The following is a 19,678-nucleotide window of genomic DNA, read 5'->3' as shown; positions in this document are numbered from 1 at the left end:
TTCGGCAACCTTTGTTTTTCTGTCATATCTTTGTTACTTTTGCTGTGTTACTGTAACTTTACATAAACATTGCCCAGCATACAAACAAAGTATGTGCAGGGGCTGGCCCATTATACCCAAGGTCAGGTCACCAAGAAGTTATACTTTGAATTATTTTCATGTTAAATATTTTTGAGAGCTTCGTTTATAGACATATCTTTGGTACTTTAAAAGATAATGACTTGAAATTAAAAGTATTTGTTTATAATCATCTGCATGTGTGGCTACATACCCCATAACTCTAATTGTGTTTTTGACAGAATTATGCCCCTTTTGTACTTAAACTTTTTTGCAATCTTCGCTTTCTGGATACTACTTTAATGCGATATAAGATAAAGACTTGAAACTTAAAATGTTTCTTTATCATCATCATCTGCATATGTGGTAACAACCCCCATAACTCTGGTTTGTATTTTTGACTGAATTATGCCCCTTTTATACTTAAGTTTTTTACAAACTTTGTTTTTTGGACATAACTTTGGTACTAAATAAGATAATGACTTAAAACTCAAAATATATCTTTATCATCATCATCTGCATGTGTTGTAACAATCCTAATAACTCAGATTTGTGTATTTGATGGAATCATGCCATTTTAAAGTAGAGCTAGGTCTCTTATTCAGACATATATTTATTTTACTGTCAAATCCCCGAATAGTGGAGCGCGCTGTCTTACGGACAGCTCTTGTTTCTAAGTACAGATGTACGGATAAATTCGGAAAAGTGGATTGTGACATAACAAAAAATGAGCTATGTATACGAGGATGCAATGCTTCACTTAACTTTCTTAAATCGTAAATTATTATTACTATTATTTTTATGCTTCCCGAAGGAAAAGCATATAGTTGACACTTTGTCCGTCCGTCCATAGTATAACTTGAAAAGTATTAATGACATTTTATTAAAATTTCACATAGTTATAGAGGCCATTGAGACAAAGAGCAGTCAGAGAACAATGACTCTACCTTACCTAGCTTTTGAATTATCTCCCTTTATTATACAAAATAAGGCTTGTCCGGAGCTTTACTTTTATTTATGACATTTCATTTAAACTTCACAAAATCATAAAGGCCATTAACAGTACGGCCTCAAAGAACTATCATGATTGGTCTTATAAAACTGCTTTTTTTAAAACAGAGAGAAATAAATTCTTGCACAATTTTTATACGCCCGTTTGAAAAACGGGACGTATTATGGGAACGCCCCTGGCGGGCGGATGGGCGGTTGGGCGGGCGGGCGGGCGGGCGGGCGGCGTCCACAGACCTTGTCCGGAGCATATCTTCTACATGCATGGAGGGATTTTGATGAAACTTGGCACAGTTGTTCACCATCATGAGACGGAGTGTCATGCGCAAGAACCAGGTCCCTAGGTCTAAGGTCAAGGTCACACTTAGAGGTCAAAGGTCAAATTCAAGAATGACTTTGTCCGGAGCATATCTTCTTCATGTATGGAGGGATTTTGATGAAAGTTGGCACAATTGTTCATCATCATGAGACGGAGTGTCATGCGCAAAAACCAGGTCCCTAGGTCTAAGGTCAAGGTCACACTTAGAGGTCAAAGGATACAAGAATGAAAAATTCAAGAATGACTTTGTCCGGAGCATATCTTCTTCATGCATGGAATGATTTTGATGTAGCTTGGCACAGTTATTCACCATAATGAGAGGGAGTGTCATGCGCAAGAACCAGGTTCCTAGGTCTAAGGTCAAGGTCACACTTAGAGGTCAAAGGATACAAGAATGAAAACTTTGTCCGGAGCATATCTTCTTCATGCATGAAAGGACTTTGATGTAGCTTGGCAAAATTGTTCACCATCATGAGACGGAGTGTCATGCGCAAGAACCAGGTCACTAGGGGTAAGGTCAAGGTCACACTTAGAGGTCAAAGGATACAAGAATGAAAACTTTGTCCGGAGCATTTCTTCTTCATGCATTGAGGGATTTTGATACAACTTGGCACAAATGTTCACAAGCATGAGACGGAGTGTCATGCGCAAGAACCAGGTCCCTCGGTCTAAGGTCAAGGTCACACTTAAAGGTCAAAGGTCAGATACAAGAATGACTTTGTCCGGAGCATTTCTTCTTCATGCATGGAGGGATTTTGATGTAACTTGGCACAATTGTACACCATCATGAGACGGAGTGTCATGCACTGGTCCCTTCTTTTGAATTACTTCCCTTTGCTGTTACTATAAATAGCTTATATTGTAACTTTTTCATTACAAGTCGTAGGGAAAAATCGAGACCACTTTTCTGTAGTACAACATGCATGTTACATCCAATTCTGAGGTGTATTTTGAGCTATCTCTACCTGGTAAGGATTTTTGTGCGGACTTGTAATTTTTTTTTTTTTTCGATTTTTTTTTTTTTTTTTTTTTTTCTCTTTAAAGATTAACTTCCCTTAGTTGTTACTATAAATAACTTACATTGTAACTTTTTTATAATTGACCGTAGGGAAAAACCAAGACCACTTTTCTGTGGTACAACATTGATGTTACTTTCAAATTTTGGGTGTATTTTAAGGTATCGATCTCTACCTGGTAAAGATTTTTTTTGTGGACTTAGAAAAATAAAAGAATTACAATAATTTCTAAAAAAAAACAACATTGTAAACAACTAGAAAATTAAAATTCCATTTGCAAATACAGGTGCTAGTGTAAACAAATTTGCTGTGACGGGCGTATATTGTGACATTCTGCACCCTTGTTAAAACTGGAAACTTGAACAATATTGAGGAAATTGTTGCTCTAGGAAGTCGTCGTTTAGGGAGTAAGACTACGTTGACGCATGCAAAATATGTATAATGCTATTTTTAAAAGTTTGCGATTTTATCCATATATATTATGCATCAAAATCTATACATAAAACTAAGTTTTTATATTAATTTTCCTTTTTATTATCAGTACTGTGTTATTATATTGGACTGCTTTCATTTGATTACAATATTTCTTTATGGAATTACACTACATGATTGTATTGATAAATATTTTGACTACTCGAAGACATTGATTCTGTATATAAATCGTTTCTTTCGTGCAGTCCAGTATTAAATACACAGTCCAATATTAAAATAATATTGGACTCCACGTGGAAAATACTGTACTAAGTCCCATTGAAAGCAGTCCAATATTAAAAATACAGTAACCTGTAGAATGTAAAATGTAAAATTATGAATGTTCAAAGTGAAATGAGCATTGTACAAATGCAATATTTTGGACTAGGCAGTGTGCTGGCTAGCCAAGAGTCCTGTAATGGTCTGGTGACCTAGGTCTAAAGATCAAATTTTCTCAGGGGTTCCAGCAAAATTTTCTGGGAACAAAATTGCAAATTCGAAACATAATAGATGGCAATTTGTATGCTGAAACTGGAAGCTTTTATTGAATACTAGTTCAAATAATTAGGGACACCTGCACTTTACCAGTAGATCTATGCACATTTAATAAATACTGCCATTCTTTTTATTGGTAATGCATGCCCCTCATTTTTTTAGCTCACCTGTCACAAAGTGACAAGGTGAGCTTTTGTGATCGCGCGGTGTCCGTCGTCCGTCCATAAACTTTTGCTTGTGACCACTCTAGAGGTCACATTTTTCATGGGATCTTTATGAAAGTTGGTCAGAATGTTCATCTTGATGATATCTAGGTCAAGTTCGAAACTGGGTCACGTGCCGTCAAAAACTAGGTCAGTAGGTCTGAAAATAGAAAAACCTTGTGACCTCTCTAGAGACCATATATTTCACAAGATCTTCATGAAAATTGGTCAGAATGTTCACCTTGATGATATCTAGGTCAGGTTCGAAACTGGGTCACGTGCCTTCAAAAACTAGGTCAGTAGGTCTAAAAATAGAAAAACCTTGTGACCTCTCTAGAGGCCATATATTTCATAAGATCTTCATGAAAATTGGTCAGAACGTTCACCTTGATGATATCTAGGTCAAGTTCGAAAGTGGGTCACGGGCCGTCAAAAACTAGGTCAGTAGGTCAAATAATAGAAAAACCTTGTGACCTCTCAAAAGGCCATATTTTTTATGGGATCTGTATGAAAGTTGGTCTGAATGTTCATCTTGAAGATATCTAGGTCAAGTTCGAAACTGGGTCACGTGCAGTCAAAAACTAGGTCAGTAGGTCTTAAAATAGAAAAACGTGACCTCTCTAGAGGCCATACTTGTGAATGTATCTTCATAAAAATTGGTCAGAAAGTGGGTCATGTGTCGTCAAAAAGTAGGTCAGTAGGTCAAATAATGAAAAAACCTTGTGACCTCTCTAGAGGCCATATTTTTTCATGGTATCTGTATGAAAGTTGGTCTGAATGTTCATCTTGATGATATCTAGGTCAGATTTGAAACTGGGTCAACTGCGGTCAAAAACTAGGTCAGTAGGTCTAAAATTAGAAAAATCTGTTGACCTCTCTATAGGCCATATTTTTCAATGGATCTTCATGAAAATTGGTCAGAATTTTTATCTAGATGATATCCAGGTCAAATTCAAAACTGGGTCACATGAGCTCAAGAACTAGGTCACTATGTCAAATAATAGAAAAAACGACGTCATACTCAAAACTGGGTCATGTGGGAACAGGTGAGCGATTCAGGACTATCCTCTTGTTTTACTACTATCTGTATATGAATGTGTCCATGTGTCTGTCTGTCACAAATCTTGTGCACACTCTATGACAAACATTCCTTAACTGATCTTCACCAAACTAGAACAAAATGACCATGACCTCGGCCAAGTTTCATAACTTGCTGAAACGGCCGGGGCACTTTGGAATTATGGCCCTTGAATTTCCAAAAATTGGCCTTTTTACTCTTGTCCAAATAGTTGTTATCCTGTCTTCACCAAACTTGAACAAAACGTATTTGACGATAAGTCAAATTCAATAACTACCTAAATCGGCCCAGGCCCCTCATAATTATTGCTCTTGAATGACCAAAAGTCAGCATTTTTACTATTGTCCATGCTCTAAGTCGGACATTTCTCATCCGATATTCCCCAGACTTCAGCATATTTTGTTTGCCAGTAAGTCCTCGGCCAAGTTTGAGAGCTACCCAGATTAGCCCAGGCACTTCGTAATTACCCAAAATCAGCCTTATTACTCTCCAAAGGTATATTTTGTAGTGGGTAAACAGTATGTAAAGGCTGACTGGATGATTAGGCAGTTGTGGGAGACATTCGCTTTTCTCAAAAGCAGCTCTCAGCTAAGTTAAGAAGTAATATTTTCTCATGATAACATTTAAATCGTTGCCCATGAGGGTTAATTTCACATTTTTAGCTCGACTTTTCGAAGAAAATGTAGAGCTATTGAACTCACCCCGGCGTCGGCGTCGCCGTTGGTTAAAGGTTTTGATAAGTCAAATATCTCTGTTACTATCAAAGCTATTGACTTGAAACTTAAAATACTTATTTACTATCAAAGTCTACATCAGGAGAAATAATCCTCATAACTCTGATTTGAATTTTGACAGAATTATGCCCCTTTTTAACTTAGAGTTTTTGGTTAAAGTTTTTGATAAAGTCAAATATCTCTGTTACTATCAAAGCTATTGACTTGAAACTTAAAATACTTATTTACTATCAAAGTCTACACCAGGAGAAATAATCCCCATAATACTGAATTGAATTTTGACAGAATTATGCCCCTTTTTAACTTGATAAAGTCAAATATCTGTTACTATTAAAGCTTTTGACTTGAAACTCAAAATAGTTATTTACAGTTAAAATCTACACCAGGAGACACAATTCCTATAACTCTGGTTGGAATTTTGACAGAATTATGCCCCTTTTTAACTTAGAATTTTTAGCTCACCTGTCACGTAGTGACAGGGTGAGCTTTTGTGATCATCCGTCATCCGTCCGTCCACAATTTCTTGTGAACAAGATAGAGGCCACATTTTGCAAGCCATTCTGATCAAACTTGTACAAAACTTGAATTGGCATGATATCTCAGTTCCTTTCGAAAACTGGCCAGATCCCATCATGGGTTCTAGAGTTATTGCCCCTTAAAGGGCCAGAATTTGCTATTTTTGTGCGTCAACAATTTCTTGTCTGCACGAAAGTGGTTTCATTTATGATTTTATTTTAACCAAACTTGCACACAACTTGTATCACCATAAGATCTTGGTTCGTTTCTTGAACTGGCCAGATCCCATAATGGTTTCCAGAGTTATGGCCCCTGAAGGGCCAAAATTAGCTATTTTGACCTTGACTGCACAATAGTAGCTTCATTTATGATTTGATTTTTACCAAACTTGCACACAAGTTGTTTCACCGTAAGCTCTTAGTTCCTTCTTTGAACTGGCCAGATTTCCTCATGGGTTCCAGAGTTATGGCCCCTGAAAGGGCCAAAATTAGCTTTTTTGACCTTTTCTGCAATTGATTTTAACCAAACATGCACACAACTTGTATCACTATAAGATCTTGGTTCCTTCCTTGAACCGACCTGATCCCATAATGGGTTCTAGAGTTATAGCCCCTGAAAGGGCAAAAATTAGCTTTTTTGAACTTGTCTGCACAATAGCAGCTTCATTTATGATTTGATTTTAATCAAACTTGCACAAAACTTGTGTCACCGTAAGATCTTGGTTCCTTTCTTAAACTGACCAGATCCCATAACGGGTTCCAGAGTTACGGCCCCTGAAAGGGCTAAAATTAGCTTTTTAGACCTTATCTGCACAACAGCAGCTTCATTTATGATTTCATTTTAACCAAACTTGCACACAACTTGTATTTTGATTCCTTTTTATATGCCCGAAGGGACATATAATGTTACCGCCTCGGCGTCCGTCTGTCTGTATGTCTGTTGCTTAGCAATTTCCCTTCCACTCTGTAACTCTTGAACCCCTTGAAGGATTTCAGAGAAACCTGGCACAAATGTTCACCTCATCGAAACGACATGCAGAGCGCATATTTCAGATGGTTCACTTCAACGTCAAGGTCACACTTAGAAGTCAAAGGTCATATGACTTTGTTTTGTCTGTATATTCCTTTGCATTTGCGTCGATTGCAGTGCTCTTGTTTTTATTTGGCAGATCCTTCTTTTATTGAATAACAATAATATTTTAAGAAGTATTCACTAAAGATATTTCACGTAGCTATCTGTGACGATGTGTGTGACCAAATATACTCACAGTAGAAGTATGCAGTAAATATATTTCACGTAGCTATCTGTGACGATGTGTGTGACCAAATATACTCACAGTAGAAGTATGCAGTAAATATATTTCACGTAGCTATCTGTGACGATGTGTGTGACCAAATATACTCACGGTAGAAATATGCAGTAACGATATTTCACGTAGCTATCTGTGACGATGTGTGTGACCAAATATACTCACGGTAGAAGTATGCAGTAAAGATATTTCACGTAGCTATCTGTGACGATGTGTGTGACCAAATATAGTCACGGTAGAAGTATGCAGTAAAGATATTTCACGTAGCTATCTGTGACGATGTGTGTGACCAAATATAGTCACGGTAGAAATATGCAGTAAAGATATTTCACGTAGCTATCTGTGACGATGTGTGTGACCAAATATTGTCACGGTAGAAGTATGCACTAAAGATATTTCACGTAGCTATCTGTGACGATGTGTGTGACCAAATATACTCACAGTAAAAGTATGCACTAAAGATATTTCACGTAGCTATCTGTGACGATGTGTGTGACCAAATATACTGACTGTAGAAGTATGCCCTAAAGATATTTCACGTAGCTATCTGTGACGATGTGTGTGACCAAATAAACTCACAGTAGAAGTATGCCGTAAAGATGTTTCACGTAGCTATCTGTGACGATGTGTGTGACCAAATATACTCACAGTGGAAGTATGCAGTAAAGATATTTCACGTAGCTATTTGTGACGATGTGTGTGACCAAATATACTCACAGTGGAAGTATGCAGTAAAGATATTTCACGTAGCTATCTGTGACGATGTGTGTGACCAAATATACTCACAGTAGAAGTATGCAGTAAATATATTTCACGTAGCTATCTGTGACGATGTGTGTAACCAAATATACTTGCTGTAGAAGTGTGCAGTAAAGATATTTCACGTAGCTATCTGTGACGATGTGTGTGACCAAATATACCCACAGTAGAAGTATGCAGTAAAGATATTTCACGTAGCTATCTGTGACGATGTGTGTGACAAAATATACCTACAGTAGAAGTATGCACTAAAGATATTATACGTAGCTTTCTGTGACGATGTGTGTGATTAAATATACTTACTGTAGAAGTATGCAGTAAAGATATTTCACGTAGCTATCTGTGACCAAATATACCCACAGTAGAAGTATGCAGTAAAGATATTTCACGTAGCTATCTGTGACGATGTGTGTGACCAAATATACTTACAGTAGAAGTATGCAGTAAATATATTTCACGTAGCTATCTGTGACGATGTGTTTGACCAAATTTACCCACAGTAAAAGTATGCAGTAAAGATATTTCACGTAGCTATCTGTGACGATGTGTGTGACCAAATATACTTACTGTAGAAGTATGCACTAAAAATATTTCACGTAGCTATCTGTGACGATGTATGTGACCAAATAAACTCGCAGTAGAAGTATGCAGTAAAGATATTTCACGTAGCTATCTGTGACGATGTGTGTGACCAAATATACCCACAGTAGAAGTATGCACTAAAGATATTATACGTAGCTTTCTATGACGATGTGTGTGATTAAATATACTTACTGTAGAAGTATGCAGTAAAGATATTTCACGTAGCTTTCTGTGACGATGTGTGTGTCCAAATATACTTACTGTAGAAGTATGCAGTAACGATATTTCACGTAGCTATCTGTGACGATGTGTGTGACCAAATATAGTCACAGTAGAATTATGCAGTAAAGATATTTCACGTAGCTTTCTGTGACGATGTGTGTGTCCAAATATACTTACTGTAAAAGTATGCAGTAAAGATATTTCACGTAGCTATCTGTGACGATGTGTGTGACCAAATATAGTCACAGTAGAAGTATGCAGTAAAGATATTTCACGTAGCTATCTGTGACGATGTGTGTGACCAAATATACTTACTGTAGAAATATGCACTAAAGATATTTCACGTAGCTATCTGTGACGATGTGTGTGACCAAATATAGTCATAGTAGAAGGATGCAGTAAAGATATTTCACGTAGCTATCTGTGACGATGTGTGTGACCAAATATACTCACAGTAGAAGTATGCAGTAAAGATATTTCACGTAGCTATCTGTGACGATGTGTGTGACCAAATATACTCACAGTAGAAGGATGCAGTAAAGATATTTCACGTAGCTATCTGTGACGATGTGTGTGACCAAATATACTCACAGTAGAAGTATGCAGTAAAGATATTTCACGTAGCTATCTGTGACGATGTGTGTGACCAAATATACTCACAGTAGTATGCAGTAAAGATATTTCACGTAGCTATCTGTGACGATGTGTGTGACCAAATATACTCACAGTAGAAGTATGCAGTAAAGATATTTCACGTAGCTATCTGTGACGATGTGTGTGACCAAATATACTCACTGTAGAAGTATGCAGTAAAGATATTTCACGTAGCTATCTGTGACGATGTGTGTGACCAAATATAGTCACGGTAGAAGTATGTAGTAAAGATATTTCACGTAGCTATCTGTGACGATGTGTGTGACCAAATATATACACGGTAGAAGTATGCAGTAAAGATATTTCACGTAGCTATCTGTGACGATGTGTGTGACAAAATATACTCACAGTAGAAGTATGCAGTAAAGATATTTCACGTAGCTATCTGTGACGATGTGTGTGACCAAATATACTCACAGTAGTATGCAGTAAAGATATTTCACGTAGCTCTCTGTGACGATGTGTGTGACCAAATATAGTCACGGTAGAAGTATGCAGTAAAGATATTTCACGTAGCTATCTGTGACGATGTGTGTCACCAAATATTGTCACGGTAGAAGTATGCACTAAAGATATTTCACGTAGCTATCTGTGACGATGTGTGTGACCAAATATTGTCACGGTAGAAGTATGCACTAAAGATATTTCACGTAGCTATCTGTGACGATGTGTGTGACCAAATATACTCACAGGAAAAGTATGCACTAAAGATATTTCACGTAGCTATCTGTGACGATGTGTGTGACCAAATATACTTACTGTAGAAGTATGCACTACAGATATTTCACGTAGCTATCTGTGACGATGTGTGTGACCAAATATACTCACAGAAGAAGTATGCAGTAAAGATATTTCACGTAGCTATCTGTGACGATGTGTGTGACCAAATATAGTCATGGTAGAAGTATGTAGTAAAGATATTTCACCTAGCTATCTGTGTCGATGTGTGTGACCAAATATAGTCACGGTAGAAGTATGCAGTAAAGATATTTCACGTAGCTATCTGTGACGATATGTGTGACAAAATATACTCACAGTAGAAGTATGCAGTAAAGATATTTCACGTAGCTATCTGTGACGATGTGTTTGACCAAATATACTGACTGTAGAAGTATGCACTAAAGATATTTCACGTAGCTATCTGTGACGATGTGTTTGACCAAATATACTGACTGTAGAAGTATGCAGTAAAGATATTTCACGTAGCTATCTGTGACGATGTGTGTGACCAAATATACTCACAGTAGAAGTATGCAGTAAAGATATTTCACGTAGCTATCTGTGACGATGTGTGTGACCAAATATACTCACAGTAGAAGTATGCAGTAAAGATATTTCACGTAGCTATCTGTGACGATGTGTGTGACCAAATATACTCACAGTAGAAGGATGCAGTAACGATATTTCACGTAGCTATCTGTGACGATGTGAGTGACCAAATATACTCACAGTAGAAGTATGCAGTAAATATATTTCACGTAGCTATCTGTGACGATGTGTGTAACCAAATATACTTGCTGTAGAAGTATGCAGTAAAGATATTTCACGTAGCTATCTGTGACGATGTGTGTAACCAAATATACTTGCTGTAGAAGTATGCAGTAAAGATATTTCACGTAGCTATCTGTGACGATGTGTGTGACCAAATATACTCACAGAAAAAGTATGCAGTAAATATATTTCACGTAGCTATCTGTGACGATGTGTGTGACCAAATATACTTGCTGTAGAAGTATGCAGTAAAGATATTTCACGTAGCTATCTGTGACCATGTGTGTGACCAAATATACCCACAGTAGAAGTATGCAGTAAATATATTTTACGTAGCTATCTGTGACGATGTGTGTGACCAAATATACCCACAGTAGAAGTATGCAGTAAATATATTTCACGTAGCTATCTGTGACGATGTGTGTGACCAAATATACCCACAGTAGAAGTATGCAGTAAAGATATTTCACGTAGCTATCTCTGACGATGTGTGATTAAATGTCCTTACTGTAGAAGTATGCACTAAGGATATTTCACGTAGTTATCTGTGACGATGTGTGTGACCAAATATACTTACTATAGAAGTATGAAGATATTTCTCGTAGCTATCTGCGACGATGTATGTGACCAGATATACTCACGGCAGCAGTATGCAGTAAAGATATTTCACGTAGCTATCTGTAACGATGTGTGTGTCCAAATATACTCACAGTAGAAGTATGCAGTAAAGATATTTCACGTAGCTATCTGTGACGATGTGTGTGACCAAATATACTCACAGTAGAAGTATGCTGTAAAGATATTTCACGTAGCTATCTGTGACGATGTCTGTGTGACCAAATACACTTACTACAGAAGTATGAAGATATTTCACGTAGCTATCTGTGACGATGTGTGTGACCAAATATACCCACAGTAGAAGGATGCAGTAAATATATTTCACGTAGCTATCTGTGACGATGTGTGTGACCAAATATACTCACAGTAGAAGTATGCAGTAACGATATTTCACGTAGCTATCTGTGACGATGTGTGTGACCAAATATACCCACAGTAGAAGGATGCAGTAAATATATTTCACGTAGCTATCTGTGACGATGTGTGTGACCAAATATACTCACAGTAGAAGTATGCACTAAAGATATTTCACGTAGCTATCTGTGACGATGTGTGTGACCAAATATACTCACAGTAGAAGTATGCAGTAAAGATATTTCACGTAGCTATCTGTGACGATGTGTGTGACCAAATATACTCACAGTAGAAGTATGCACTAAATATATTTCACGTAGCTATCTGTGACGATGTGTGTCACCAAATATACTTGCTGTAGAAGTATGCAGTAAAGATATTTCACGTAGCTATCTGTGACGATGTGTGTGACCAAATATACTCACAGTAGAAGTATGCAGTAAAGATATTTCACGTAGGTATCTGTGACAATGTGTGTGACCAAATATATACTTACAGTAGAAGGATGCAGTAAAGATATTTCACGTAGCTATCTGTGACGATGTATGTGACCAAATATACTCACAGTAGAAGTATGCACTAAATGTATTTCACGTAGCTATCTGTGACGATGTGTGTGACCAAATATACTTGCTGTGGAAGTATGCAGTAAAGATATTTCATGTAGCTATCTGTGACGATGTGTGTGACCAAATATACTCACAGTAGAAGTGTGCAGTAAATATATTTCACGTAGCTATCTGTGACGATGTATGTGACCAAATAAACTCACTTTAGAAGTTTTCAGTAAAGATATTTCACGTAGCTATCTGTGACGATGTGTGTGACCAAATATAGTTACTGTAGAAGTAGCACTAAAGATATGTCAAGTAACTATCTGTGACGATGTGTGTGACCAAATTTTCCCACGTTAAATGTCATCAGTGCATGCTTTTACAATAGACATATGTTTTTACATACATAGCCGCGTGAAATATCATCCGTGCATGCTTCCATAATGAGTATATTTGGTCATATACATCGTCACAGATAGCCCCGGGAATTTTGTAAAAGCATGCTTTAACAAAATTGGTATATAATTGGTCGTATACATCGTCACAGATAGCCACGTGAAATATCATTAGGGTACAATATTGCGAGATTACAGACGCGGTTTTCATCTTGCAGAAGAAAGAAAATGCACTGCAGCAGCGTAGTTGAAGAAAATAGACAGAAATATGTATTTTTAGAACAGAAGTTATTAGCGTTAAAATCAAATACTCCTCCTTTTAATTATTTTATTTACGATTCCTTATGGCGGAGGCAAAGTATTTCGCAGCTTGTAGAATTACATGTCTCTGTGTCATTCCTGGTTAAATATAATTAGACTTTCTATACAAATATGTTAATTTGTTTTTGGGAATGAGAATTCCGCATTATAACTCGTATGAAAAATAAGTAACAGTATATATAGTATGTATGATAACATAATAATTATTGTACTGTAACAATGAAAGGCTCATGCAGTTATTTCCAATAGTTATTGTACAGTAACAATGACAGGCTCCCCAATGAAAGATTCTGAATAATTTGAATTGCGGCGTTGTGTTTGGTTTCAGTTTTAAATGTCTGTAAAGGTGTTATTTATCCCTAGTACAAAATACATGCACTGGTCGTATTTCCGTCTTAATTAAGAAATAGCAAATTCCCACAGGTGGTTTATCATAGAATAACCCGTGTTTTGAGTTCTTAATGCGTAAAAATATATCACGAAGACCGTAGGCCAGAGTGTTATATTGTTTCGCATAAGAACAAAAATCTCGGGTTATCCTACGATAAATTACACTTGGAACTTGTTATTTCGATTCTAACACGAAATACTGGTATCAACAGTGTTAGAAAAAATGGTAACTACTTTTTTACGACCGTGCTACGCACTTGGATTAGCTGACGTTATCGCACGCTAGTGGTTTATTGCAGAATAACCTGAGATAGATTTTACTCTACATGTATGTAGGTTATTTGCTGGTCGTGTTAGAATTCATATTAGTCGTTAACATTTTCCGATAATACGTTTTATACTTACGGTCATCATTCTCCAAAACATTTGCATATAATCAGGTAAGTCGCAAGCAGTTTAGTGTGACCCTCAAGATTTAGTGGTTTAATGCCTCGTCACCGATAGAATGCAAGTATAGCTAAAAGGAAAATTCGAAGGATACGATAAAAGTGAAAATGGGGAGAAAAGTAACAATAGCGACATGTACACTCAATCAGTGGTCAATGGACTTCGAGGGAAATTTATCAAGAATATTACAAAGTAAGTACGGTCACTTTTATAGACTGTCGTTCGTTAGATATTATGTATTGTTTTTGACGATACGTACTTAATAATTTTCGTACTAAATCATAATCACTAAATTAGGTTTACTATATCGATGATTTTGCAATATGCGCTGTTTGCTGTGGCAGCTCTTGTGCTTTACGAAGTATATGGAGAGCTACTCACCCCGGCGTCTTTCCGCGTCCCCAACTTGGTTAAAGTTTGGGTTTTTTTTAGGTTGGCAGTGGCTACTATTACGGTACCGTAATCCTAGCCTCCGGTTCTAGGATTACGGAAGTTCCGTATTCCTAGTCAACCCTATGAGGATAGGCTAGGATTACGGAAGTATTTTAAGAGGCATCAAATTTATGTTAGGACATGCATGAATGACATTGTAAACTTACTCAGTTCACTTAATTTCACTTATATTTCGTGCTATCGATCGGCCGTTTTGGGTTAGTATAATCTTAATGGCGGTGCGCGGAAATATAGAATTATCTATGTTTCGTATATACCTGCATTTTTTTCATCAAGTCAACACAAATGGTCTTTAATAACATACAATATGGTTATACATCATAAAATTCAAAGTATAGATTTTTTTTTTTTTTAATCTATAACTTTGACACTCATATTTCTAATATATTTCCGCGCACCGCCATTAAGATTATACTACCCCAAAACGGCGGATAGAAAACACGAAATAATAAGACAGGCATGAAAAACTAAGTGAAATAAGTAAGTTTACAACATCATTTATGCGTGTCCTAACATATACTTTATGCATCTTAAAATACTTCCGTAATCCTAGCCTATCCTCATAGGATTGTCTAGGAATACGGAACTTCCGTAATCCTAGAAACGGAGGCTAGGATTACGGTACCGTAATCGTAGCCACTGCCTTTTAGGTTTTTTTACACTTTCTCTCCCATATCTCTGTAATTAATTGGTGGATTTGCTTTAAACTTAAAATAGTTATTCCTCATCATCACCCACCTCATCTGGCATAAAGGCCATAACTCTCACACCAATATTCCATGAATTATCCCCCCTTTTTACTTAGAATTTCATGTTAAAGTTATGCACTTTCACTCTATCTCAGTTATATCTAAATGAGTTTGATTCAGACTTAAAATAATTATTCCACATCATCACCCACATCATATGATTCAAGGTCCATAACTCTGGAACCAATGTTTAAGGAGTTATGCCTCCAGGCCCTTTCTACTTGAAATTTCAGGTTAAAGTTTTGGTGCACTTCCACTCTATCTCAGTTATACATCTACATGGTACGTCAAAACTGTCAATCTTGACCATTACTTAACGGTGCGCAAGAGAAAAGTGTTATAGAAAAGAATAATCAAAAGTAAGATAGTAAATAGTAAAAAGTAATAAAGTAGAGAGAGTAAGAAAGACAAGAATCCAACCACATACACTCGTCAGAGAATAGTGTGACCACTCAGGCTTGCGTGGCGCTACCAGGACACGAGGCCCCGCCGGCACAGCTCACTGTCTTCTAGGCATAGTAGTTGGGTCATAGTTCCCCTTAGAAGGGTTGGGAAAGGAGCTCTCTCTTGAAGGATGCCAAAGAGGGAGCCTCAGCTACAGTCGCTGGTAGTGCATTCCATGCTGGTATAGTTCGAGGGAAGAAGCTGTGCTTGACAGTGTCAGTTGATGTAGAGTAGTGATGGTACTTGTATGAGTGTGATGCTCTGGTCCTGGAAGAAACGTGTTTCAGGTAGTTTGAGGCAGGAATGTCCACTAGATCGTGTATTATCTTGTACAGCATCGTTAGTTGATTCTTCTGTCTTCTTGATTTGAAAGTATTCCAGTTGAGATGGTTAAGCATGCTGGTGACACTGCTGGTGTTCCTATATCTGTTCGTGACATAGCGTGCAGCTCTTCGTTGGACCATCTCAATCTGGTGAATAAGTTCTAGTTGGTATGGGTTCCATATGGAGCTACAGTAGTCTAGGTTGGATCTGACCATGGTGTTATAGGCATTTGTCTTTGTTTCTTCATTGGCTTTACTTAAGTTACGTCTGAGGAACCCTAGCATGTTGTTAGCTTTCTTGGTTGTTAAATTAATGTGTTTCTTCCAGGATAGATTGGATTGTATGGTCACTCCTAAATACTTGGTACTATTGTCTTCTGATAGCTGGATACCTTTCAGCTGGTATGGATGTATCATTGGTGATTTGGCTCTGGTAACTCTGAGGACACTGCATTTCAATTTTCATTGGATGAAATTCCATACCCCACTGGAGCTCCCATGCTGCCAGTGAGTCCAGGTCTTCCTGTAGTTGGTATTGGTCCTGGGTGGTCTTGATTTGGCGGTAGAGGATACAATCATCAGCAAACAGCCTGGTGCTTGATCTGACACTCTCAGGTAGGTCGTTTATAAAGATAAGGAATAACAGCAGTCCTAAGACCGAGCCCTAAGGAATGCCGCTCACCATGGGTACTGTGTCTGATGCTTGACCTTCTACGAGCACCAACTGGGATCTCCCTGAGAGGAAGGACTCGATCTACTGCAATGTGTTGCCTCTGATCCCATAGTTCTCTATCTTCTTGAGCAGACGCCTGTGTGAAACCCGGTCGAATGCCTTGCTGAAGTCTAGGATGATCATATCTGTCTGAATCCTCTTGTCAAGAGCCGCAGCCAACTCATGGTAGAGTGTCAGAAGTTGGGTTTCACAGCTTCGTCAAGCTCGGAAGCCATGCTGGCAGTCATGGAGGACTTGGTGATCATCCAGGTGCTTAAGGATATTGGTTACAATGATGTGCTCCAATATTTTACAAGAGAGACAGGTCAGAGACACAGGCCTGTAGTTAGCAGGATCTTGTCTGGCTCCTTTCTTGAAAATAGCAGTGACGTTAGCGTTTTTCCAATCATCAGGAACTGTGCCTTCCAGCAGTGAAGTGTTGAAGATCATGGTCAAGATTGGGGCCAACTCTGTCGCACATTCCTTCAGGATATGTCCTGGTATATTGTCCGGACCTGTAGCCTTCCTGGGATTCATGTTGTGAAGGAGTTTTTCTACACCATTCTGGGTCACCGTGATCTGTCTGACACCATGATGGGCAGTGGCGTACCAGATGGGGTTGGTACGTTGTCCTGGCTTTCGTTTGTAAACACTGACATGGATTGGCGGTTAAGAATATCAGCTTTGTCTTTCGGTGAGTTGAAGAGTCTGCCTTTGTCTTTTAGGGGTGTGATGCCTGTATTGTCTTTCCTCAGTGACTTAATATAACTCCAAAAGCGTTTTTGTTTAGATGTTTGGTTCTCTTCTGGATCACCAATTTCAATAAGGTTGTTGATATAATTGAAGTATGTTGTTCTCTCTAGCTTTTGTAGGTCTGCTTTGCATTGTTTGTATTTTCTTATGTCTGATGGATCTTTGGTCTTCTTCATACGTCTGTATAGCTTCAACTTCTTTCTGATGGCTGATCTCACCTTTTTGTCTATCCAGGGCTTCTTTGTCTTTTGTCCAGATAGGAGCTTAGATGGTATATGCTCATTCATGAGTGATGTAACAGTGTTTTTAAATTTGGTCCACATGGTGTTGATGCTCATCTGTTCTGGAGAAGAGGTCATTTCCAAATATAGTCTACGTAGACCTAGTTTGATAGAGTCATAGTCTGCTTTGCTATAGAGTAGGACTTTCCTTGCTGGTGTCGGGGCTTTATGAGGTCGTAGGCTTGTTTCAGTATAAACCGCTTCATGGTCCGATATTCCCGGTATCACTTCCACTGTATTCACTAGTGTGCTATTATTGGTGAAGAAAAGATCCAAAATGTTCTCACTATTTCCGGTTATTCTGGTAGGCTGAGTCACCATCTGTTGCAGGAATCGATCTTGGGTGATGTCTAGTAATTGTTGACAAGTTGTTGTTTTAGTTGATAAGTTCTTTATACAGTGGTCCTCCCAATCAATACCTCCGAGGTTAAAATCACCTCCCAACCATATATGTGAATCATTTGGTATTCTTGAAAGACTGATGTCCAAGTTATGTAGGTATTCAGGATTGTCTATGTCAGGGGGGCGGTAGAAGACTCCAACATATACATTACTAGCACCTGTTACTGTCACTTGGACCCAAAGCATCTCACAGTCAGTGGATGGTTGCAACTCTTCTGGTGCAAGGCTCTGGTATTCTTTACAAATAAGAATGAAGACTCCACCACCTTTCTTCTGTGGTCTGTCTCGGCGATATACTGTGTATGCCTCTGAAAAGATCTCTTGACTCGAGTGACTGTTGTTTAACCATGATTCAGTTCCAAGTATAATATCTGCTCCTGTTGACTCAATGAGAGTGTGAAGAGAAGCCTTCTTCCCTGGAATTGATTGGCAGTTCAGGTTAATGATCTTTATTGGGATGTCTTTCCGCTGCTTTTTACTGACACGTATAGGAATAGGAATATTGTGATATGAGAAACTTGGGTGGAAATGTATATCAGATGTGAGGTTGGCTGAAGACTGGAGTGAGGGTGAGTTGATACTTGCCACTCTATCTCTTGCTGTATTGGTAGGTGATGATGTGGCTTGTGGATTGTCAAAGCTGAATTCAAGGGTTGTCCTGCTTGCATCCGCTGATAATGGATCATACTGATTTGTAGATTCAAAAAGCATTGTATTGAATAGGCTGGAGGAAAAATTTGGAATGCCGCACTGAACACATTCCCTTGAACAGTTGTGAAGTGCGTTGTATATTGTGTCACTCATAACCATGCAGTCCTGATGGTACCATCCCTTACAAGTATCGCATTGCACCCCTGGGGTTGTCCATTTAACAGCTCTATGACAGACACCACATGGGAACTTTGGTGGTCTTGGACCTGGGTTAGGTTCTATGTCGGCTAGCAAAAGAGCACATAAGTATAAAAGAACAAGCTTTTCCCTGCACACCGGACCTCTTAACCTGGACATTGTAGCATTCATGTTCACTATCAGCTGTGTGCTGTATGCGAGCTTTGATGAGCCTAGACATATAGAACAAAGTTTGTTACCTTTAGTAAGTTCTTCATAGCGAGCGTGCCATAAGTTGTCCAGATTGACACATATGAGGACAACTGCCAACACAAATAATGTAATATAGTTGTTAAACATCTTTACTTTCATCACAGAAGCATATTTTTGCCGTCAAATTTCGCGACCGGAAGGTAAACAACTGTCAAATTCAAAACGAGGCTATTCCGATCATGGGCCGTTCAAAAAGTTATTTGTTTTCTGACAATATTACACAGTGACTTTAGTAGGCCACGATGATCACTGAGGCTGCAGAGTTTGTTGTATGAGCTACTAGACGAATGAGAAAAATTTTCTTCTAGGGATCTAGTTGTAGGTGCTACAATACGTTGTCAATGTACATAACAACCAGAACGAGGCTGCTGTATACAAAGATGGAAAAACGTCAAAATCCTGACCAAATCGTGAAATCGGGTACATCCAGTGGTCTCACTCCTTCAAACAAATACCTACCAACCCTT

At 38.1% G+C, this 19,678-nt stretch overlaps 1 protein-coding gene across 1 annotated transcript in view; it reads left to right on the top strand.

Moving 5' to 3' along the window:
* The window catches only part of LOC123551826 (glutamine-dependent NAD(+) synthetase-like), a 97,271-nt gene that overhangs the window by 37,874 nt on the left and 39,719 nt on the right, over positions 1-19,678 (top strand). Inside the window, exon 2 of the mRNA XM_053541385.1 lies at positions 14,084-14,185. Coding sequence (XP_053397360.1) covers positions 14,101-14,185 — 85 coding nt within the window. The 5' untranslated portion in view covers positions 14,084-14,100. The remainder of the gene's footprint in view (positions 1-14,083; positions 14,186-19,678) is intronic.

Source organism: Mercenaria mercenaria, chromosome 4, assembly GCF_021730395.1.
Source record: "Mercenaria mercenaria strain notata chromosome 4, MADL_Memer_1, whole genome shotgun sequence".
Lineage (NCBI taxonomy): Eukaryota > Metazoa > Mollusca > Bivalvia > Venerida > Veneridae > Mercenaria > Mercenaria mercenaria.
The sequence above is the reverse complement of the archived record's forward strand: the minus strand, read 5'-3'. Positions and strand labels throughout refer to the sequence as shown.